Genomic DNA, 21,020 nt, shown 5'->3' with positions numbered 1-21,020 from the left:
TCTTGATATTTATTCAGAGTGAGCATTTTCTGAATAAATACACTATTGCTGATGAAGTCTGCACCTTCTTTTTATAACCAGTTCTGGAGTTCTGTGCTGCACTATCAGATTGCCTCCAGAGCAGGAATTAATTTTTCCATATGGTGCTGTGAAAGTAATGAAATCAAAACAACTGTTTATATTTTTAAAATTAAGAAAAAGATAAATTATCTAGGTAAGTTAAATATTCTGGAATGTGTGCACTGAAGTCCTCTTAAAAATAAATGAAAAGTCTCAGTAATTGCTTCTTTTCACCCACTTACCCTTTCTCCTCAACTTCCCTTCATCAGTGATGTTCCGAATGGATCAGCTTTGACCCAAGAGAACATTGGTCTCCTGTCAAACAATATGGCATCTCTCAGCCTGTCAGAGGACCCCGAGGGAGGAGGAGATAGCCATGATTCCCAGCGAGCGGGAGTAATACCCACATCTGCTCCATGAAGCGAGGCCAGCACACCCTAGAGTTCCTTCTGCTGGGGTGTCAGCAGCTTCCATCATGTGTTTTTTTTCTAGGGGTGATTGGAGAAACACAGGAGCAGCAGCAGTAGCAGAGCAGCAGGTCCAGAGGCAATGTGCACAAACACAACTACTAGAAACAAATCCTGCACATAGTTCACATTAACACATTTTTTAATTAAAAAAATGAAAATTAGCAGTATCTGCAAGCAATTCAAATTAAATTTGTTTTTGTTCTGTGAATGAACTTTATTTTAATAACTTTGGACGCCTTGAATCCCAGGGCTTAAAAAAAAAGATATTATATATATACTCTGTTTGATTAATTGTATGATCTTAATGAAGTAGGTTTTTTCTTTTATTTTGGTATTATTACATACCCAGTGCATAATTCCTTACCACCTTACTAAAACAAGCTGGCCGCTTCCTTGTATGGTTTAAGGGTAAACAAGGAATGGGGGTTGGAGAGTAGCTGTGAATTGCAGTGTCAAAAGATGTGCAGCAAACTTCATGCTTAAATGTAACCTGAGCTTCTTGCTTAAATTGCTGAATTTAAACTACAAATGACAGGCATGACACCTTTGCAAAGGTGTGGTCCTTTTTAGAGGTTGGCATTGTTTAAGATCTATGCATGTTAGAATTTGACACCTGAGTATCAACCTGCAGTTTGTCAGGGCTGTAGTGAATCCACCCTGGAGTCCTATTTCATGTGGGAAGAATTGCACCAAAATGGCCACTGAAGGTGCACCACAGATCCTGCCAGAAGTACTGAGAAGCAAATTCTGCCTGATACTTCTCTAAGTAGATGCTTTGTAGGCATAAGTCAGAGAAGCCATAAGTTTCTTTTGATTTTTTTTTTTTTTAATTAAAGATTTTGTTCTTGCTGCACAATTTTTTACTTTTTTGGCATATGCTGAGGTAAGATCCTGGCTATGAAGACCTCTTGAGAATTATTTTTCAAGTGCTGCTCCCTTTCTACATTCTTGGCCTGTTCTCATTTTTTCTTTCTGGGTTAGACTACTAAGTGGGAAAGCACTGGTTATGTAATAAATTACTGCATTGCTTTGGTTGGGTAAAGCAAGAGTTAACTTTTCTTGGGTTTTAGTTTTTTTTCCTTAACCTTAACTCCTGCTGAGGTCATAGCAACCTTGGGCTAAGCTTTGCATTCATCATACTGTTAAATAAAACAAAAGGGGGGGTGGGAGGGGATACAGTCCCACTATTGCCTACCAGTAGGAGAGTCCAAACAGAAGACTCTTTTGAGTAGCAATTATTTAATTTGCCCAGTCAAGGCACCGCGTTTATATACTATTTCACATTGAATTTGATTATGCCCTACAGACCTGGCTGGTCAAGGATTTGATACACATATTGGCTTGGGATTCGAGCTTTCTTTTTTATTTAAATAAAAATTTATATATAAATATATATATATATATATACATATATACATAGTTATATCTGTATATATATTGGGTATGTTTCAAGAATTTTTTCGCGTGAGCGCAGCTGTTGTGATCAAATGTCTGGGAGGTAGAAGCACTGAATGAGAATAAAAGCATTTTTCAACACACCCCTCCCCGCACACTCTGTATGTCTTAACACGGGTTTATTTTGCTCTTAGTTGAACTTTGGCCTCTTAATTGCCAAGAGTAGTTTAAAGCTTGCTTTTTTCTAACCCCTCTTCTAACTTTTGGCAAAGAATCAACTTTGCACTGAAACAGCTTCATCTCCCCTTGCCCCACATCCATCTGTATCTCCTACTTGAGGCCAAGCATTCCAGCCACTCCCCTTGGAGCTGAGCAGATCTAGGGTGATGCAGCTGGGAGCCCATCAGGTCTATTCCTCCTTTCTCAGCTCTGGGCATGAGGAGGATGAAGGTCTTTCCCTGGCCGTCTGCTCCCTAGTCACCTGATGCAGGCCCTGGGCCCTCTCATCCTTCAGTGCAGAGCACCACCTTCAGGTCAGCCTTTTCCTTGATTTTAATTAGTTTGCTCCTTCCTGCTGTGTCTTTATTAACACAAGGAGCTTATCTTAGTCAAGATAATTAGTGCAATATTCTAATCTAGGAGGACAAGCCCAGAATGTGCCTTTTTTTGACTGTAGTAATTGTGGATGTAAAATTAATTTTCAAAGTTGTTTATGATAGGTTGAACCCTACAGATTAATTTGTAATACTAAGAGGAAAATCTGGAGGGTCAAAAACCTCTTTACCTTTTATTTCCTAGTTCCCTTGCCAGGTTAGGGATTATTCTTTTCTCCACATTTTCTCCTGGAATTCTTCAGTAAGCACTATTCAGATTGCTGGATAACTTATGATGAACGCTTCCAAAATCCGTGGATTAGAAGGGAGACCTTACTGGTTGGGTTTTTTTTTTCCTTCATCCAGCTCTGTATTGTACTTTGTGCATAATGTCCTTGTTGTGATCAATGTGTCCAGGTGAATGCCCTGTTTGCCCAGAATTACAGTTTGGCTTGTTAAATAGTTTGTTTAATATCTACTAACAGTATTGATTTTCAACTTTGTTTCATCCCCTCTACCTCTTTTTACCCTTTTTCTGCTTTTTTTTTGCAGACGTTTAGTTGATTAAACAAATCAAACAGCAAAATGCAGTACATGCTCTTAAGTATTTTTCTGGAAACTGCACCTAAAATGTTCCAGTTTTGTGGAAAAACTGGGAGACCTTGGAGGACAGATAGCTCTACATGTAATGGCAGCATTGATGTTTACAGCTAAGAAGCGTGAAAATGTCTGGAATGACTCTGAATCTTGCTACACTCATTCCTGTAGCCCATCATTGTCCCAGTTGTACAGGAATTCTGGCCACCTCAGTGAAATTGGTCTTGGCTACTAACTGGTTTAGTTCCTTCTATTGGGCAAGAAGAAGCAGCATTACCGTGGTGTTGGGCCACTGCTGTGTCCTTTGGTAGGTAGGTTAAATTTTCTACTGCACCAGACAACTCTGAACCCTCATTTTGATACCTGGGTTTCAGCCAGATGGACAGCATGGGCAAACCTTCAGAATAGGAAGCTTCAAGTGGTAGGTTAAGCTTCAGTGTGTCTGTGATTCAGTCAGTATATAGATGGTGTCTGTTTATTCTGTGATGTTATTTCCCTCCTTCTGTCAACATCTCATCTGTCTGTCCTGTGACCTAGTTCTTTTTTTCTTAATAGGAGAAGTTTAAGCTTTTTCTTCTGCCCTTCTTGTCCCATTTCAGAGTAGGACTTTTTTTCTGTAGATCAGAGCATCTTTCAAGCTAGCAGCACTTATATCCCTGTTTTTCTCAAGCTCTTCTCTGTAGTTTTTTCTGAGCTGTCGATCCCCTTTTTGCATCTTTTTCTCCTGTGGCTTGCCCATCCACCCTCCCTGATTGTGTAACAGTGACAGCTTGCTGCCTCAAAACAGAGCATTCAAATGAATTCGCTTAGCCAATAACTTCTGTGAAGTTGCCTTTTCTAATGGTGTTATTACTCAGTGATGCACAAATGTGATATTGCCCCTACTGGTAGGCAAACGGGGGATCTGTATAAACATGGTAAACTGCTGTTTTTCTTTAAAGGAGAGCCAAAGACTTGTGCTTTACACTTTTTTTCCCCGGTGTAGCCATTTTGATTGTCAGACATTTGTGTAGGGTATTTGTGAGTTGACTGTATTATCCTAATAGCAATTTCCAGAAGTTAATGATTGTCAAGCCTTGCCCATGCATTGAATTGTGGAAAATCATTCCATCTAGTCATACAATTTGCAATGTACTAAGATATATCTATGGTGTTGTGATGTGTTTTCAGTCTCATGCACTCTCTCAGCTGATTGAATGGCTCATTTAGAGAGGGAGAAGGAACATAGAAATGTTTTAATCCAAGAAGCATTGTCTTTAAGTGTTTCTAAACTAAATACTGATTGAAAATTTCTTCAGTTACAGTAAAAGATAAATCTGTGTTACAAATGTGACTGACTTTTAGGTCCACTGGGACCGAAAAGATTTGTGAAATGCTAGCATTGCATTAAATTAGATGTGGAAGAACCAAACTTGTGATGATGATATTGTCTCTTGACAGCATGGACTGAGTAAGGTGGGGCAAATTTTCTCTTAGAAAGGGCCAGGAGTGAGGCTTTTATTTGATAATACAAGAAAGCTGCTTACATTTCCCTTCCTTGAGCTACTCAAACTCTTTCAGACTTGTTACTAAAGTTTTTAGGTTCAGAGAGAAATCTCTTGAAATCTGAGCAGCATAAACCCTCATTTCCATTGCCATTTATAATTTTGGACATACAACAAAGCAGACCTACAGGACAGTCATCTGAAAGACCCCCGTATAAAGTATCTTTCCTGGACTGGCTCTTTCAGACCTGCTTCTATGGTCCAAGTAATGCCATGCCAGTGTTGAGAAGGCTGAACAGAGGGAGCGCCAGCCATCTTCTCTGCTCTAAAATGGGAGAAAAGACCCAAATATATGCAGAGTGCAAGTTTTTGTGCTTGTCTGTGTGTGTACGGAGAAGTGTTTGTGGTCCTAGGATAGATAGAAGGAACACAGAGCAATGCTGCTGGGGCATGATGTTACCTTTATATTCAAATGTTGTTATCATTCACTTTCCAAAACACAGCCTTCCATTCCTGCCTCCTAACGTTGCTGATTTAAAAGCAACCCAAAAAAAGTCAGTGTGACAACAACTTAATTTCTTCTATCACAATAAGTCAATTCCCCTGAGGCAAAAAAAAGGGAGCAAGAGTTCTTGAGTTGTCTACATGGTAATGGAGTTACGAACTGGAAAAACATCCACCTTGCTTGAGTAAGTGTAAACTGAATTTCTGAGGAAAGCGAAGCAGCTCTTCTAAGCCACCTTTTGTGTACAGCCATGGTGCCAAGAGATGGGTGGTTGTTACTTGTGGTAAATCAACATACAGATTATTATGTAGCACAAATTGATTTGCTCTCAATTCAAATAGACTCCTAAAATGTCAAAAACTTCATTGGGAATTTTCATTTCAATAGTCAACTGTTACCAACTGCATTATTTTCTGTTGGAATGTCAGGGGATGACAGAGAGTAGAGTAAATTAATTCTAATTATACAACATAAGAAAGGGATTTGGGGAAACGTTATCCCAGCACAGTGTCCTTCTACAGTTAACATGTGGCCTTTAGCCTTCTATAGGCAGAAGAATGTAACTGCTTAGTGTTGTCACAGTCTTCAAGGCACTTCTTGTGATGCAGGTAGAACCTTGGTTAGCAGAGAAAGGAGAACAAACTTTAATGTTTATTTTCTTTATAATTTTGTTTCCTAATGGGAAGTGTAGTATTGTGCCATGGGAAGTGTAGCAAACAATGAGGCTGCAGCTTTTTATGTAATTTCCCAATAAAAAGAGCCCATGGCAATGTGGATTTGTTTGCATCAGGAACATCACAGTCATTTGACACTTAAAATATGTGGCCGTAATAATCAAAACTGGATGTCTGTAGCTTGGTAACGTGAATTAACTGATCTTTCCCAGGCAATCTTTGCAATTTCAGTGAGTTTGTGTATGATTTTTAGTGCCAATTGCCAGGTGTTCAGCAGTTGGGAAAGATAATACTGTTTGGATGTTTTCATATGCCAGGAAACAACTGTTTCGAAGATCTGAAAGTTTTAGGAAAACACAATTGTCCACTTCAATTTGAAAAATACAGTATTGGGAGAGATGGAAGCAACAGGTAGTGCAGCCTCTGGAAATAAAAAGCATTAGACATGATGGAATTAAATGTGAAATGTATATGGGGTAAACATATCTGTAAATGGGAAAAAAAAAGAAGATATTGTGGAGTATTTGATGTTCGAGAAATTATTTGCTTCTTTGTAATGTTAAAAAGATTTTATTAATAGTTCTGTGGCAGACAGTACTCACAAGTCTTTGGCATCCAAACCAGATTGTATATCAGATGGATCCCACAACTGGATGTGTGCACTGACCTCTTTATTTGTAGATTTTAAAAAGAAATTTGGCAGCAGCCTTTAATAAATGCATGAAGCAACCTGAGAGGAAGAAGAAATCCTGTTCGCATCACAGCTGCTGCATAGCTCACAATTGATACCATTCATCTGCAGCCTCTTATAAGTGAAGCTGCTCAACATGGGCAAAACCAATGGCAATGACTTTTAGAGTTTTTCCTAATTTTAAGGAGTTTGCATTCCCTCTTTAGCCTCTGCTTGCTGTGTAAGCAGCCTCCATGCTGAAAGGATCTTTTGAAGTCAGCTTAGCAATTGTACTGTAGCTTGGCTATTTTTCCCTATTTTCTTTAACTGGTAGCATTGTGTTAAGCTCTTCTCCCCATTGTATTTGTTGCTATGGGGAGGAAGAGGTGAAGCAAGACATCTGTAAGAGGAGGGAGGAAGAATTGTGGGATCTATGTGACAGCTCCCGCTTCTTCTTTGAAGTCATCTACTTCCAGTTGTGGGATTTCTCGATATATGATTTTTTTCCTGGTTTTTGTAAGCCTAGTTTTCTTTGATCTTGTTAATTCCGTACAAGTCTCCCCGAGACATTCTGCAGTCATTATCACCTTTTTGGGTGAAGTTTATTTTATTTTTTTGGGTTGTTTGGTTTTTAAAATAACTTTTTAACATTGGTGCATATAAGCTTGGGATAGAGCTCATGTAATTTTCCAATCGTATTGATTGTATGTGATTGTGCCCTGCAGAGGTATATTTAACAAAAAATAAAATAAAGGATAGTCTAGGTAATAAAGGAGACCATGAGGTTCATTGAGTCAGGTTATGAACTATTACTTAAATTTATTTAGGATCCTAGATAAATGAAATTCCATCTGCTGTTCTCATGAATCAGTGCTAAACAAAATATCATTCATTCTCTCCTTGTGTTTTTCCTTGCTTTTCTTCTGCTGTTTTCTTCCTTTCCTGTTTCTCATAAACAAAAATTCTCAATCTTTAATGGGAATGGCTGACTCTGGGTTGATATTGTGGATATTTATTGTTTGTAACTATCAAAACATTCACAATAGGAGTAGAGATGAAGTAGAATGTATGAGATGAATTCCATAAATTGAACTCTTTGCCAGGTCAGGGGAATTATGAAGTCTTATACAGGCCTGGTCATGGGGGAGATGTTCAGAGCTACATGGGGAATTGCTATGTGTTTTCCAGGAAAGGTTAAATGCTTTGCTACCTTTTGGGAAAACTGAGATAACAAAAGGAGTAGAAGAAAGTTCTCTATTTCCAACTTCCTGTGTCTTTACTCCTACAATATACTTTTTAGACTTGAAAGAAAAACCTTCTAGATACTCTGCTGAAGTGAGACAGTGCATTGAAGGAGGCAAAAGGCAAGAAGACCCAGAGATTTGAAAATCAGAATTGGTCTCCTTTATTTAATTCTCAGACCTATAGAGCCAACAGTGTCACTTTTGTATGAAAGAACAAGGGAGTGAAGACCTACTGTACATGCATGGCAGTTATATAGAAAAAGCCATATGTCAAAATGCTATTTCTTCTTCCCTTTTCACCTTGCTTTTCTTCCTCTTGAAGCTGACTCAGCCTCACCTTGCTCTCACAGAATGTCTGAGGGTCCTTTGAGTTGCAGATTGAACAAAAAAGAAGAATGGAAATTCACTATTTGGTTTGTAAATAGATGGAAATGTCTACAAGATCTTACCTGCTTTTCTGTCAGCATTTATATTAAATGATAAATTAATGAAGAACACTTTGAAATATCTCTCATTTTCTGTCTGGGATGAATGTGCATTCTTCTAAATTTTGTATGAGGTGTAAGACTGTTGGACCATCTGCGTAAGATTTTTCACCTCCTCAAGGTGTGTGTGTTCTCTGCCAGGCTGGAGCATAAGAGATGCCAAATAGCAGAGAAGCCACATGTCTCCTGGGTTTGGTCTGCTCTCTTCTGACTTCACCCATAAGCAAAGTGGCTCCTTCACTTGTTCACCTCTGATGAACAAGAAAAGATACTCAGAATAATCAGTTTTGTTAATTGCTCAGAGTATACATATTTAAAAAGCAAACCAGACCCTTCAGAGCAGGGAGTGGGCAGTATTCGTCTAATGTTGAGCCTGGTTTGGAACTTGCCTTAAAGTGAGAATAAGTTTTGCTCCACAGTCTGCTTTGTGGTTTTTAGTCTTCTCCTTTCACACCTTTTTGTGGGCTTTAACAAGTCATTATCTGTAAAACTGAAACTGGATGTGCTGAAACTGCTGCTTCACTGAAAAACTCTTCCTTCTCCCACTCCAGGGCAAGCACAACCTTCTGCCCTTGGAGTTTTTGCATAATGTTCATTACTATTGTCATTATTCTTGAGCCTGAGCACCATGGATCTAGGTAAGGTGTGTTTTTCTGGGCTGAAGCCCATCACTGGTCATTATTAGGCCCGCTCACACTTCAACACTTACTTGCTGGATGACTCGAAGCATTCAGTTCCTATAAAGGAATTGTATTTAGTGGGAAATCCAGCAGAAAACTGTGAGTTTCAGTTGGTGATGGTTTCCTTACCCTTTCTCCCAATAGTCTGAGGATTCAGGATCCTCATGTAGTGACTCACTTTAAAAGGAAAAAAGAGCTGAATTCCTGCAGCGGCTGGCTTTTAAAAGGAAGATCTGAAGTGCTGTGGAGAGTCAGGAAGGAAGCAGTGGGTGGTCTGCATCAAGAGAGATTGGCAGAAACTGGCTGGGTTTCTTTATGTGGAAAAGAAGGGAGACCAGCTTCAAGTGGATGGTACCTGCTGGAATTTTTTCCCCTGGGATATGGATAGCAGGATAGAAAGAATCTTGCAAAGGCTAGCTCATGAGATTCCTTGATCCCATCTTGCTCTGTGAGTGCAAGAGTCGTCTTCCCTGTGCATAGCCATGAAACTCAACAGTGAGTACCCAAAGCACAAAATAAAAGGCAATTTATGTTCCTCCTCACCAATCAGGTATGTTTAAGAACTGTTTCTTTCTATCTAGGATGTGTTCAGTCGTTTCTGTAACCTCCTTCCTCCTAACTGAACTCCAACTCCCTTGTCTGCACGACTACAAGTGTGGGAGAGACTAAAACCAAAGCATGATGCTTCATCTGCAGGCTGCCAGGCTTTGATACTTGATGGTTTTGAGCCTCTGATCCTTGCTTTGGGTCTGGGAGCAGCAGCTTTGGGAGAAAAACAGCCTCTATATTAGAGCAAACAAGGCATCTAACTGTTTGTATTAAGACACTGGCCATCTTGGATGCTTCCTTTGGGATAGCTCCACTCAGATGTGAGTGCTGGGTTGTTGCTTGATGCTGAACCAGCAATAAATTACCATTTACTTGCTGCATTCAAAAGATAGATTCGCCCAGCTACCCTGGCAGAAGTGCCTTGGGAGCTCTGTGGGATGTGCATAGTTGTTTGCTTTTGGTTTTTACTGCTTTAAACTACCTCTGAGCACTGGGTAAATGGAAACCTGTGCTTGGATGTCTGCCTGGGTGTGGAGCATCCCTAATGCACTCTGAAAACCCTGGTATCTGTAAACATGTGAGTTACCTCAAAGAATTAAACCAGCAGCCACCTGAAGCAACAAGGTACAGTGTGCATGTCCTTCCTTTCTCATGGAGAATTTATCGCCACAATCCCTGTCCCATTTAACTATATCCCATACTGATGGAGTAAGGTCTTTCACTTTACCCGAACCAGTTTGCAACTGCATTTTCCATTAAGGGAAAATGTTCCTCTTACTGGAGGCCAGGAACAGGACAGCTCCAGCACCCACTGAGCCAGCCTGCTCCTGGGATTTGAAATTCAGGGAGCAATGCTACTGAATTTGTAGAGCAGCTGCATTCTGGATCAGAAATGGTGTTCAGTCCTGCTCACTACACTGCCTTGTGAATCTGGACAGGAGTTAGGGGAGCTGGTGTTAATCCTTTCCAGCAGTGCAAGTAAAAGGTCACAGGATCACAGAATATCCTCGGCTGGAAGAGACCCACCAGGATCACAGAGTCCAACTCCTGGCCCTGCACAGACACTCCAGCAATCCCACCCTATGCCTGAAAGTGTTGTCCAAACACTCCTGGAGGTCTGGCAGCCTTGGGGCTGTGACCATTCCCTAGGGAGCATGTTCCAGGTGAGTGTGTTTAAGATAGGATGTATTTGAAACTGCAGAATGTGAAGTGGGGCAGCTTCTCCCAACTTGTGTCTGTTCAGGAAATGGGGAACAGGTGACAGGGCTTGGGACAGATGGGGGAAACATTTCGCTTAGCGACAAGATCCCTACAAATACCTGGTATAACTTTTATTCAAACTCTTGAAGGTTTTGAGGTTTTTCTTGTGGGATAAGCAGTTCATTTTCTGTTGGCAAAAAATGAGGACATGTGGCACTTGTGTGGAGTAGATGGTCAAACTCTCCCTTGTCAGACTGAACTTTAAAACCTCTTTCAAACTAAACATTGCCTCTTTTTTTTCCTACTCTTTGCTTAACCTTCAGCAGCTGGTCATCAGCCTTTGGCCTTAGCATCCTACTCCCCTCCCACCATCCCTTGCTGCTGTCTCAGCTCTGCTTGAGCACAGAAATCCAGTGGGGAAACTGCTTTGGGCTCAAGCAAGACTATCCTCTCAAAAATTTCCATTTACCTCCTAAAAGCAGAAGGCTGGAGGGCAGGTAAGAGAAACAGATTCCTCTAATATTTCATTGTTAATTAATTCCTTGAAACGGCTTCTTTTCCCTTAGTAGGAGCCTATGAATTTTAGCTGCTGCCAGAGTGGCTTTTTGCTCTATTAGAGAGGGTCCTCCCACCCCAGCTGTCATGAAGGCTGGCTTTCTAAAATGTCAGGCTTGACTTTTATCCCCAGCCTGCAGCAATGCTTCGTAGTGTGGAGGGCAGTTCATGAAATCAGGATCTCCTGAGTAATTGCTGTCTGTGAAAGAGCACTGCTGGCTTGCTTTGGACTCTGCTGTTGGGGTGTGAGGCAGTTTCTCAAGAGCCTAAATTAATCGCAAAATGGTTTGAGCTATTTTACATTAGCTGGGCTGTGCAGCACAGTGCGTAGGTGCTGTGGGACATTCCCACCACTACCAGTAGCCCCAGTAGGTTCAGTAGGGTGGGTTCCAGGGATTTTGGAAGCACAGTTAATCATCCTGTCCTGCAGCCATGGAACAGCAGGATGGAACTGGCGTGTGCTGGTGAGAGCCTAGCTGTGTTGCACAGCAAGCCGAGGGATGGGGGAGTTTCTCAATGCCTCCCCAGAACCTTCTGATTTTGAGCTGGATCAGCAACTTGTTTCTTGGTTTTCTGCACTTTTTGTTGCTTCACCCTTGTAAGAGCCTTTTTAATTTCTGCATTCCCCCTTGCCAGTAACCCCTTTCAGGCAGTGCTGTTGTGGGAATACTTTTGGGATTCTTCCAGGTTGACACATGGAGTGCAGAGGAAAAGGGAGTGTTGAAGGCCTGTGGGGGGAGGAGGAGTGGGTTTTGGCCAAATCGTATGACAAAGAGCTGGTATAAGAAATAGCAGGGGCTCTTGCCTGTAAGAGACAAGATTGGATGTGTCAGAGACCAGATCAACCTTAATGGATGGTAAAGTAGATTTAAGGCATTAGCAGAAAGTCCTGTGTCTTCCCTGAATTGATGAAGTCAGGACTTTACTGGAGAGTAAAAACAGGGAGTCTTTCTCATTTATTGAGGACAGGGTGAGCATGGAGGTGCCCTCCCTACTCTTGTGCTCTGGCCTTTAAATGTGAAATTCGATTAGCAGTAATTTGTGTGATGGTGGACACCACAAGTTGCTTCTGGCTTGACAGAAGCAGGTGTTTGTTCTTGTACAGATAGAGTCAGGACATGCCTTTCCCTGGAGGTGAGTGGAGTGACAGGGCAGGAACCATGGTGAGGTTGTCCTTTCCATGATGGGACTGGCCACAAGTGTGTCAGTACTGCTGGAGCTGCAGGACCAAGTGTGGTTGAGGGAGGGCTGCTGCAGGCAGTGAAAGGCTCTGCTCCTGGCCCCAGGGTTGTGGAACTCTGGAGTGTGCTTGGCTTGTTGCTGGCTGACTTTTCCTGTGGAAGTGAAAGGTTCAGAAGAACAGCACTTCCTGGAGTATTTTAAACTGTCTTAATAGTTTTTCCTTTCTCTTGCCCTTGGTGTTGTTTGTTGTTTCTGTTAACTTCCCTCCCTTTTTAGATTTTTTTTACCCTTTGTGGTGTTGCATCTGTCCTAAACCTTTTGCAAGATAATCTATGTGTCATTACCAGCAAGAGCTGTGGCTGTGGTCTGAGTGAGTCCCTCTTGTTTTGCTGTGCTATCACACAGCCTTGGTGCTCTATACAGTCTTGGTGCCGGATAAGGTAGTTTCTGCTTTTGCAGAGGAACTGGAGCACATATGAAGTAATTGGCGAAGAGCCCAAGGGAGGGGGTTGTGGAAGAACCCAGAGGTCTCCTTCGTCCCAGATTAGCCTTTCAGCTGCTCCCATTTTCCTCCAGCAGGTGCTGGCCCATCAGCACTGGAAGATCACAGACATGGAGGCCACCAGTGCTAAATGCAGGTGACTTTTAATTTAGTTTCTCAGAAGGTAATGCTTGGTAGCCATGGCAGTGAGTATGTGGGGGCAGGCAGAGACCTACCCGACTTAGGCACATGTTTGAAAAAGTGTCCTGTGGTGGGCCAGGCTGCCAGCCCCTCCCAGTAGTTGTTTCCCAAACTGTTGTGGCTGTGGGGCTTGAGCTTCCTCCCATGGGGTACGTGAACAAAGCAGTCATGCAAAGGGCATCTTAGAACCACAATGTGCAGGACATGCTCTTTCGGCCCTGGGATGGCTCATGAGACCTTGCTGCCAGAGCAGGTGGGTGATGGGATTTAGAAGGAAATTCTTCCCTGTGAGGGTGGTGAGGTTCTGGCACAGGTTGCCCAGAGAAGCTGTGGCTGCCCCATCCCTGGAAGTGTCCAAGGCCAGGTTGGATGGGACTTGGAACAACCAGGTCTAGTGAAGATGTCCCTGCCCATGGCAGGGGGCACACCCAAGGTGATATGTAAGGTTTCTTTAAACTGAAACCATTCTGAGGTTTGATGTGCTTTAGCAAATGAGAAAATATAAATTATCTCTCTCTTGCTGGGAGATTTTCAGACACCTGCTTTTGCCGGAACACAGTAATTAACATTAGCCTGCACTCTTTAGGTACCAAGGACAACCACTTTGCATTGAGGTGGTATGAACTTTGGACAGGAATTGGTGTGATGCACCAGCTATACCATACATGCTTATAAAGTACATTTTTTTGGGATTAAAGATGCTCAGTGCATGGAGAGACCAACTTCCCTGGAGACCTTTTCCTTATCGCCTTTCTTCTCTGCAATAGCATCTCCTGCATCAGTAACTGAAAAGTATTGTAAAGCTGAGGTGAGCCTGGCAGGGTCCTGACACTGTAAGGGTCCATACCTGTCAGAGTTTGATGCTGGCTAAGCACCAGGCACCATGAAAAACTATTCACTCATTTTCCTCTGCTATAGCTAAGCAGAGGAGGGGACATTAAAATGAAAACTTCATGAGGATTAGGGGAAAAAAACCACTTTAAGGGCAAAACAGGCTCAAAACTTAACCAGTATAAAGAAAATTTATTATTAACAGAATTAAAAGTAAAAAGGGAAATAAGAAGTAAAATAAACCTTTAGAACACTTATTTTCTTCCCAGCCCTCTCCCTCTTTCCCACCAACAGTGCAAGAAGGCAAAACCTGGGATTTTGGTCAGTCTTTCACTTTCTAAGAATCTTCAGTTCGTTCAGGGAAAGGAGTTCTTTTTCTGTTGTTCCGTTGGGGTCCTTCCCACAGGAGACAGTTCTCTGTGAGTTTCTCTAGTGTGGTTCTAATTTTCACGAAATAGCAGTCCCGCCTGACCTGCTTTAACGTGAGTCCCTCCCACAGGCCAAGCAGTCTTCCTGCAACTACCTAGCATGGGTCATTTTAGTTCATGGGGCTTAGTCTTTTAAGAATAAGCTGTTCTAATTTGGAAGCAAGGGTTCTCTATCTCTGGAAGCAAGTGTCCTCTCTCTCTGTTCGAGTTTTTCACTAGATTACAGCTTTTCAGCATCCACTTGCTCCAGCATGGGCACTCTTTCTCACGAGCTGCAAGTGGATCTCTGCATCCCCCCATGCACCTCATGAATTACAGGGAAATAGTTTGTTGTATTATAGTCCTCACCATGGCTTGTAGAAAAATCTCAGCTCTGACACCCGGAGCACCTCCTCCCTCTCCTTCTTTTCACTGACCTCGGTGCCGCCATGTTGGTTCTCCTCATGTATCCTCACTTCTTCCTCTTCTCTGACTCAGAAGAAAATTGTTGTCCATAGGTATTGCTGTTCTCAAGTTCTATTAATTGAAAAGTTCTTATAGAGCTTCGCTGCATTGAAAAGGCTGATCTCATTTGTGTTCTGTGTCAGGGAATTTTTTGCCTTGTTTTCCTTGCTGGCCACGTGGTCCCCGCCAGCACCACACAAGTGGCCCCAGCTATGGGAGGGCCCTGGCCGTGTGGCCCTGGGTGGCCCCCGCTGGGATGGGCCCTGGTGACCACCTCACCACCCCTCAGGAGAAGAAAGAGCTTCCCATGGTTTTTCCTTTCTTAAATATTAAGAGGCGTTACCAACATCACAGAGGTGTTACCAACTTCGCTAATTGGGCCAGCCGATATGTCCATCATCAGAGCTTTCAGGGATTGGCTCTGCTCCTCAAAACAGTGGAAGTTTCGAGGAGCTTCTCTCTCAGAAGCAGCCTCTGTGGCTTCCTCTGCCCCCCACTAAAGTCCAGATTGTGTTAAACTAACACACCACCTCACTGGTCAATGGGGAGGACTCAAAAGTTCAAATCATCCATTTTGGTATAAACTTGTCAGGGCTGAGCCTGCTGCTTAAAAAAGAGGGCCCCCAGCTCACTGGGAAAACACTGGTTTCAGTGTATTGCTTCTAAAAGCATTGTGTGCTCACAGCCAGGCTTGTCCTCCTGCTGTCTGTGTGTCCTTGTTTATCCTGCAGGTCCAGGACAAAAGGATGATTGGAGAGGACTGTGGGGCTCCTATTACTGTGGTGTTGGCTGGAACGGGTCCATGGGCTGTGGGCGGCAGCATGAGTTTCATGGACAGGCAGCATGTCTAAGCTCTCTCTCTGGTTCCAGGACAATGCATCTCTTTGTGGTGTGTCTGCTCAGCGTCTGGGGGCTGGCTGCCCCTGAGCACTACACCGTGGAAGACATCTGCACGGCAAAGCCACGCGACATCCCAGTGAACCCCATCTGCATCTATCGCAACCCCGAAAAGAAGCCCCAGGAGGGTGAAGGACAAGACCCAGCAAAGGACAAGCTCCCGGAGTCCACCAACCCCCGGGTCTGGGAGCTGTCAAAAGCCAACTCTCGGTTTGCTGTCATCTTCTACAAGTACCTGGCTGACTCCAAGGACAATGGGGAAAACATCTTCATGTCACCCCTCAGCATTTCCACAGCCTTCGCCATGACCAAGCTCGGAGCCTGTGGCAGCACCCTCCAGCAGCTCATGGAGGTTGGTGGAGATTCCTCAGCCTTTTCCTGTAGCAGATCTGAAAGACAGGAAAGGTGATCATGGCTGATGGCTGCTCTCAGGGTCAGGACAGCTCCTTGCCTTGGGAAGGAAATCCCAAGTTGGAAGGACCTTAAAACTCATCTCGTTCTACTCCCTGCCATTGGCAGGGACACTTTCCACTATCCCAGGTGGCTCCAAACCTCGTCTCTGGATTTGCTTAGATCCCAGCTCTCTCCCCTTACTCCCTGTTTGGATCCCGCATTCCTTGGTTTGAGAGGTTAGTTTTCATCTGGAGGAAAGGAAGCCCACTTGGAGGGTGAGGGAAGGGAATGGGAACAGTTTGCTTCTTGCAGATTGAGCTAAGCTTTTCCTTATATAAAAAGCAGGAAAAGCCATGATATCAAGTCCTATTGGGAGAGACTTTTTCACGTTCCTTCTCTCTCTTCCTTGGGACAAAAATCAGACACATGGGAGACCCTGCAGCCCACCTGACTTCCAGGGCAGAGGAGGCTGTATACAGGGAGCCTCCCCTTCCGCCTGTGGCCCCTATACTCACTCAGGGGATAGTTCTGATCCCAGACAAAGAGGTAATTCTGAATTCTGGCTCTTCTATGGGACTAATTTAACTCCCTGGCTGTCCCAGCACCCTTCTCAAGGTCAGACCCACTTACCTGACAACTCCCCTGCTATGTGGGGTTTGATGCTGCCTGTACCTTTTTCTCCAATGGGAGACCTCAGTCCAGAGGAGCCTTTTTCCCTACAATGAGGAGGTGTGAATCAAACTGCTCTGCTTGTCCCCTCTGTTGCTTTCCTTACAGATCCTTTCTCTGGAAAAAATAATGTTGGGGGGTCTCCTGCCGTTATCCACACAGCCTAAGTGGAGCAGCTATAACCACATCTCCAAAATCTTCACTTGTGTGTTCGCTTCTGGGCAGGCCTTCCCACTGGAAGGGGACCCTTCTCCCACTGAGCCACCCACACCTGCACTCCTAATCCCCCTTTTTCCCATGAAAGGGCTGCTAACACCACCTTTGCCTCACAAGAAACAGTGCTGAAGATCTTGGAGGTTCATAAAGAACAATATGTTATGGGATTTTCTGTGCCTTAAAGCCCTGAGGCTGGATGGCAGTAGACAAATCATATTTGTCCTTCCAGCTGACAGCTGGGAACAGATAAAAAATTCCCTGTGCTGCAAAAATCTACCCTCAAAATGATTGCTAAGATGTACCAGAAGTACTCAACAGGCCATGAGAATTCCTCCTGGGAAGGAGCAGCCTTTAGCATTGTCACAAGAAGGTTTAGCACATATGAGTCCTCCCATGACCTGGTATAACCCAAGAGCTGCTTCTAGGCCCTGTTGGTGCAATGCTCATCTCTGGGGTGTGGTAGGGAGTTATGAACACTGTGTTAATTTTAACAGCACTTAAAGGGGAAGCTGGGGCCAGTCAAAGGCAGAGTATAGAGAGCAAGAAAACTGGTGTTGGAAAGAGGAGCAGCACCTCCATGTCTGTGCAGACTTTAATCCTCCATTTAGACTCTCCAAAGGAGGTCTTGGGCTGGTGATGTGTTGATTTTCCATAGATTAGGGTTCCCAATTACACATGGAAGGTGAAGCTCTGAGGCCCTGCAGATTTCTTGCTGTTGAGGCAAAGGCTGCACCACCACTTGCTCTGGGGCCCAGGAGCACAAGAGCCTCCTCATGGATTCCTTGTTGCTGTTTGGCTTGTCCAGGTTTTTCGATTTGACACCATTTCAGAGAAGACATCAGATCAGATCCACTTCTTCTTTGCCAAGCTGAACTGCCGCCTTTACAAGAAAGCCAACAAATCCTCAGAGCTGGTATCGGCCAACCGCCTCTTCGGGGAGAAATCTTTGGTGTTTAATGAGACTTACCAGAACATCAGTGAAATCGTTTATGGAGCAAAACTCTGGCCCTTGAACTTCAAAGTGAGTTTGAACTACTCAAATTTTGCTGTTTTGTTTGGTTCCACCCCCCACCTCCAGTCCTCCTGCTTTAGCTGTATCCCTGTTTTTTGCCCAGAGGAAGTCCTCTGCTGTGGGTGTGTGGAACATGGGTGAAGGCAGTAGGAAATCTGGGATGCAGCTCCTCTCGCTTCATCTCACCTTAACCACAGCCACATCCCCGCTTGTCATACCTAAACTTCATTGTTCTCCCCCAGCACATACCCTGTGAACCTGTCTCCTGCAGGAGGGGTACAGAGGTGTTTAAAACCCTTGGTTTAACCTTTTTTTGGTCTCTTCTTCTAGGAGAAGCCAGAACTTTCCAGGCAGATTATTAATGAGTGGGTGGCTAATAAGACAGAGAAGCGCATTACAGAAGTGATCCCAGAAAGTGGTATTGATGATCTCACTGTCTTGGTCCTAGTCAACACCATTTATTTTAAGGTACAGCTAAAAAACTGGAAGAGCAGCACACTTCCCTGGAGGAGACATGGTGCTCATGTTTGTTTTCCCCCCTCTCCTTTTTAGGGGCACTGGAAATCGCAGTTCCCAGCTCCAAACACAAAACTGGATACATTTCATAAAGCCAGTGGTGAGACCTGCAAAGTCCCAACGATGTACCAGGAGTCCAAATTCCACTATACATTCATCCCCCAGGACAAAGTCCAGGTGCTGGAGCTGCCTTACAAAGGGGACGATATCACAATGGTGCTGGTCCTGCCCAGTGCTGGGACACCATTGGAGGAGGTGGAGCGAGACCTGACGTCGGAGAAGGTGCAGGGCTGGATAGACTCCATGAAGGAGGTGTCTCTCTTCGTCTACCTCCCTCGCTTCCGCGTTGAGGACAGCTTCAGTGTCAAGGAAAAGCTAAGGAAAATGGGGCTGGAAGATCTCTTCAGTCCGGAAAATGCTAGACTCCCAGGTGAGATGTGGAGATAGGGCAGTGCAGAGTAGAGGTGAGGGGCAGCCATTCCTCCCTAGATGGCAGGGCAGTAGGTGCAGCAGCACATGAGGAACAAGAACATGAAAGCATTTATATGTTGCTGCAGTCAGTGATGGACTCTGGTAAAGTCCCACCATGGACACTCAGCCCTGCTCTGCACTGAGGATATGGCAGTTTAGCAGTCAGTTGCACATGGAGGTTTTTGTTTTAGGGCAGCCATGCCGTCTCGTCTGCCTGATTCCAGGCCATGAAGGATGGGAATGTGTTCTTTCTTGAGCTGCCTCTAAACTCAAGAGTTTTACCTTTGTATATTTTTGTATTTCAGGTATCATCGCAGAGGGCCGCACAGATCTGTACGTTTCTGAGGCTTTCCACAAAGCCTTCCTTGAGGTGAGCCTTGTTTTGTGCCGGTGTGTCTTCCTCTTGCTTTTTAAAAACATGAAATGTTAAAGGAAAAAAAATAGCTCTGAACCTACACTGTTCACTTCCTCACCCATCTGGGGCTTTGGAGGGAGGTTGGCCCCTGCTTTTTGTGGAAGAGGAGGGTGAGCCCTCTCCATGCTGCATAATGCCTGTATTTTAATCCCATCTTCTCTCTTGGTTGGCAGGTGAATGAAGAAGGCAGTGAGGCATCAGCTGCTACAGCTGTTACCATCTCTGGCCGTTCTTTCCCTATGAACAGAAAAATCTTCAACGCCAACAGGCCCTTCCTGCTTTTCATCCGGGAAGCTGCCCTCAACACCATCATCTTCATGGGCAGGATAGCTGATCCTTGCTCCTAAAGGGGCTGGTAGGGCCTTGCTTCTCCCTCCTCTGCCTCAGGAAAATGGGAGGTGGGGTATTGCCACAAAGCATGGGCTGCTCCTGGGGTGGTTGGTCTTGCTATTTGGTGCCAGCTGCAGGGAGGGACTGTGTCCAGTTGGGCTGTCCCTGCTCCTCCCTGCCATGTTGGGTGAGGGGGCTCATAGGTCACCTCACCTCACCTGTCCTCCATGGCAAGGAAAGCTGAATTTCATCTGGCACCAGTATTTTCATGGCACCTAAGTCCAGCACTGCTGTCCTTCCTGTGCCCAACCTTCCTCCCTTTCAGGCCTCAAGCTGTAACTCTGATCGCTTGGTTCATTAAAACCTATAGATCTGTATGTAACAGACTGCTCTCTGAATGCACGGTTTACAGTAAGCCACTTCCTAGACTTACTTAAATTCTTCTTTTCCAACAAAAGGGGCCCCACATCGGAGAGGTCAGTGGAACAGCAGCAGCCATAAGGCTTGCGCTGGCTGGGCCACGAACACCCTTCTGCAGCTCCATGTGGGTGGAGGAGCTGCCAAACAGCTGTGCCCTGCTTGCCAGCAGCTCTGGTATATCCTGTGTGCTCAGGTACTGAGAGTCACTAGTGACAGTCTTGCATAGCGAAGGCTTTGAAACTCTTTTAATATTAAGGCTTCAACTAACAGTTACTATTGCAGTGGTGCCCATGAACCATGACAGTGCCCAGGTGAGGTAACCAGTACCTGTAGCTTTGTTAAAAATACATTTCACCTGCAAGTTTACTTCTGGAGCTGAGATGTCCTGCTGCCAGGCCACATGTGATCAGACCTCTAGTCTTCTCAGGGTGGCTGTACTGCTGTAGGACCTTTGGCAGGGCTGTCCTGAAGATGCAGAAGATTTCGAAGACTTCTCCATTTTAGACAGCTGTTTCAAACCAATCAGGCAGTGAAAACACAGTTCCTGTCCTCTGTAGGTGATGGAAGTGGTGCGTGCAGACAGTGGGTTGCACTCCCCAGTGGGCCATTTACTCTGGATTTTGTAGGACCAGCAAAATACCCATCTTTGTAAAGACTTACCTTGGCAGGAATTGCCAGAGCAGCCAAGCAGTGAGAGAGTTAACTTGGATAGGTCAGATCTTAGGTCACTGGGTCTCTAGTTTTGGAAGCTATCAGGGGTTTGACTCTCTCCTTTTCCTAATAGGAAAGTTAGAGCTTGTGTGGAAGTGGTATATGACTGGGACATGGAGAGCCACCTATTCCATTGTCCCACGGGCTATGGCAAACCTTAGAGCTTTAGGGGCTGACATGCTCCCCTGGAACAGTACCTTGGAAAGAAGCTGTGAATGTAACACAGGGCTGGGACCCTGGGA

At 44.3% G+C, this 21,020-nt stretch overlaps 1 protein-coding gene across 3 annotated transcripts in view; it reads left to right on the top strand.

Moving 5' to 3' along the window:
• The window catches only part of RC3H1 (ring finger and CCCH-type domains 1), a 75,014-nt gene extending 54,990 nt beyond the window's left edge, over positions 1 to 20,024 (top strand). For 2 of the 3 annotated variants that reach the window (XM_048312523.1, XM_048312521.1), the window contains exon 20: positions 330 to 8,189. In XM_048312523.1, the coding sequence (XP_048168480.1) occupies positions 330 to 480 (151 nt within the window). In that variant the 3' untranslated portion in view covers positions 481 to 8,189. Of the gene's footprint in view, positions 1 to 329; positions 8,190 to 15,598; positions 15,978 to 17,708; positions 17,925 to 18,245; positions 18,384 to 18,467; positions 18,862 to 19,207; positions 19,273 to 19,490 lie in introns of those variants that run through there. The other variant, XM_048312520.1, reaches the window with a different exon arrangement.
• Positions 20,025 to 21,020: the final 996 nt, after the last annotated feature.

The sequence above is a fragment of the Corvus hawaiiensis genome, chromosome 9, assembly GCF_020740725.1.
Source record: "Corvus hawaiiensis isolate bCorHaw1 chromosome 9, bCorHaw1.pri.cur, whole genome shotgun sequence".
Lineage (NCBI taxonomy): Eukaryota > Metazoa > Chordata > Aves > Passeriformes > Corvidae > Corvus > Corvus hawaiiensis.
This window is presented reverse-complemented; position numbering and strand designations above follow the sequence as displayed.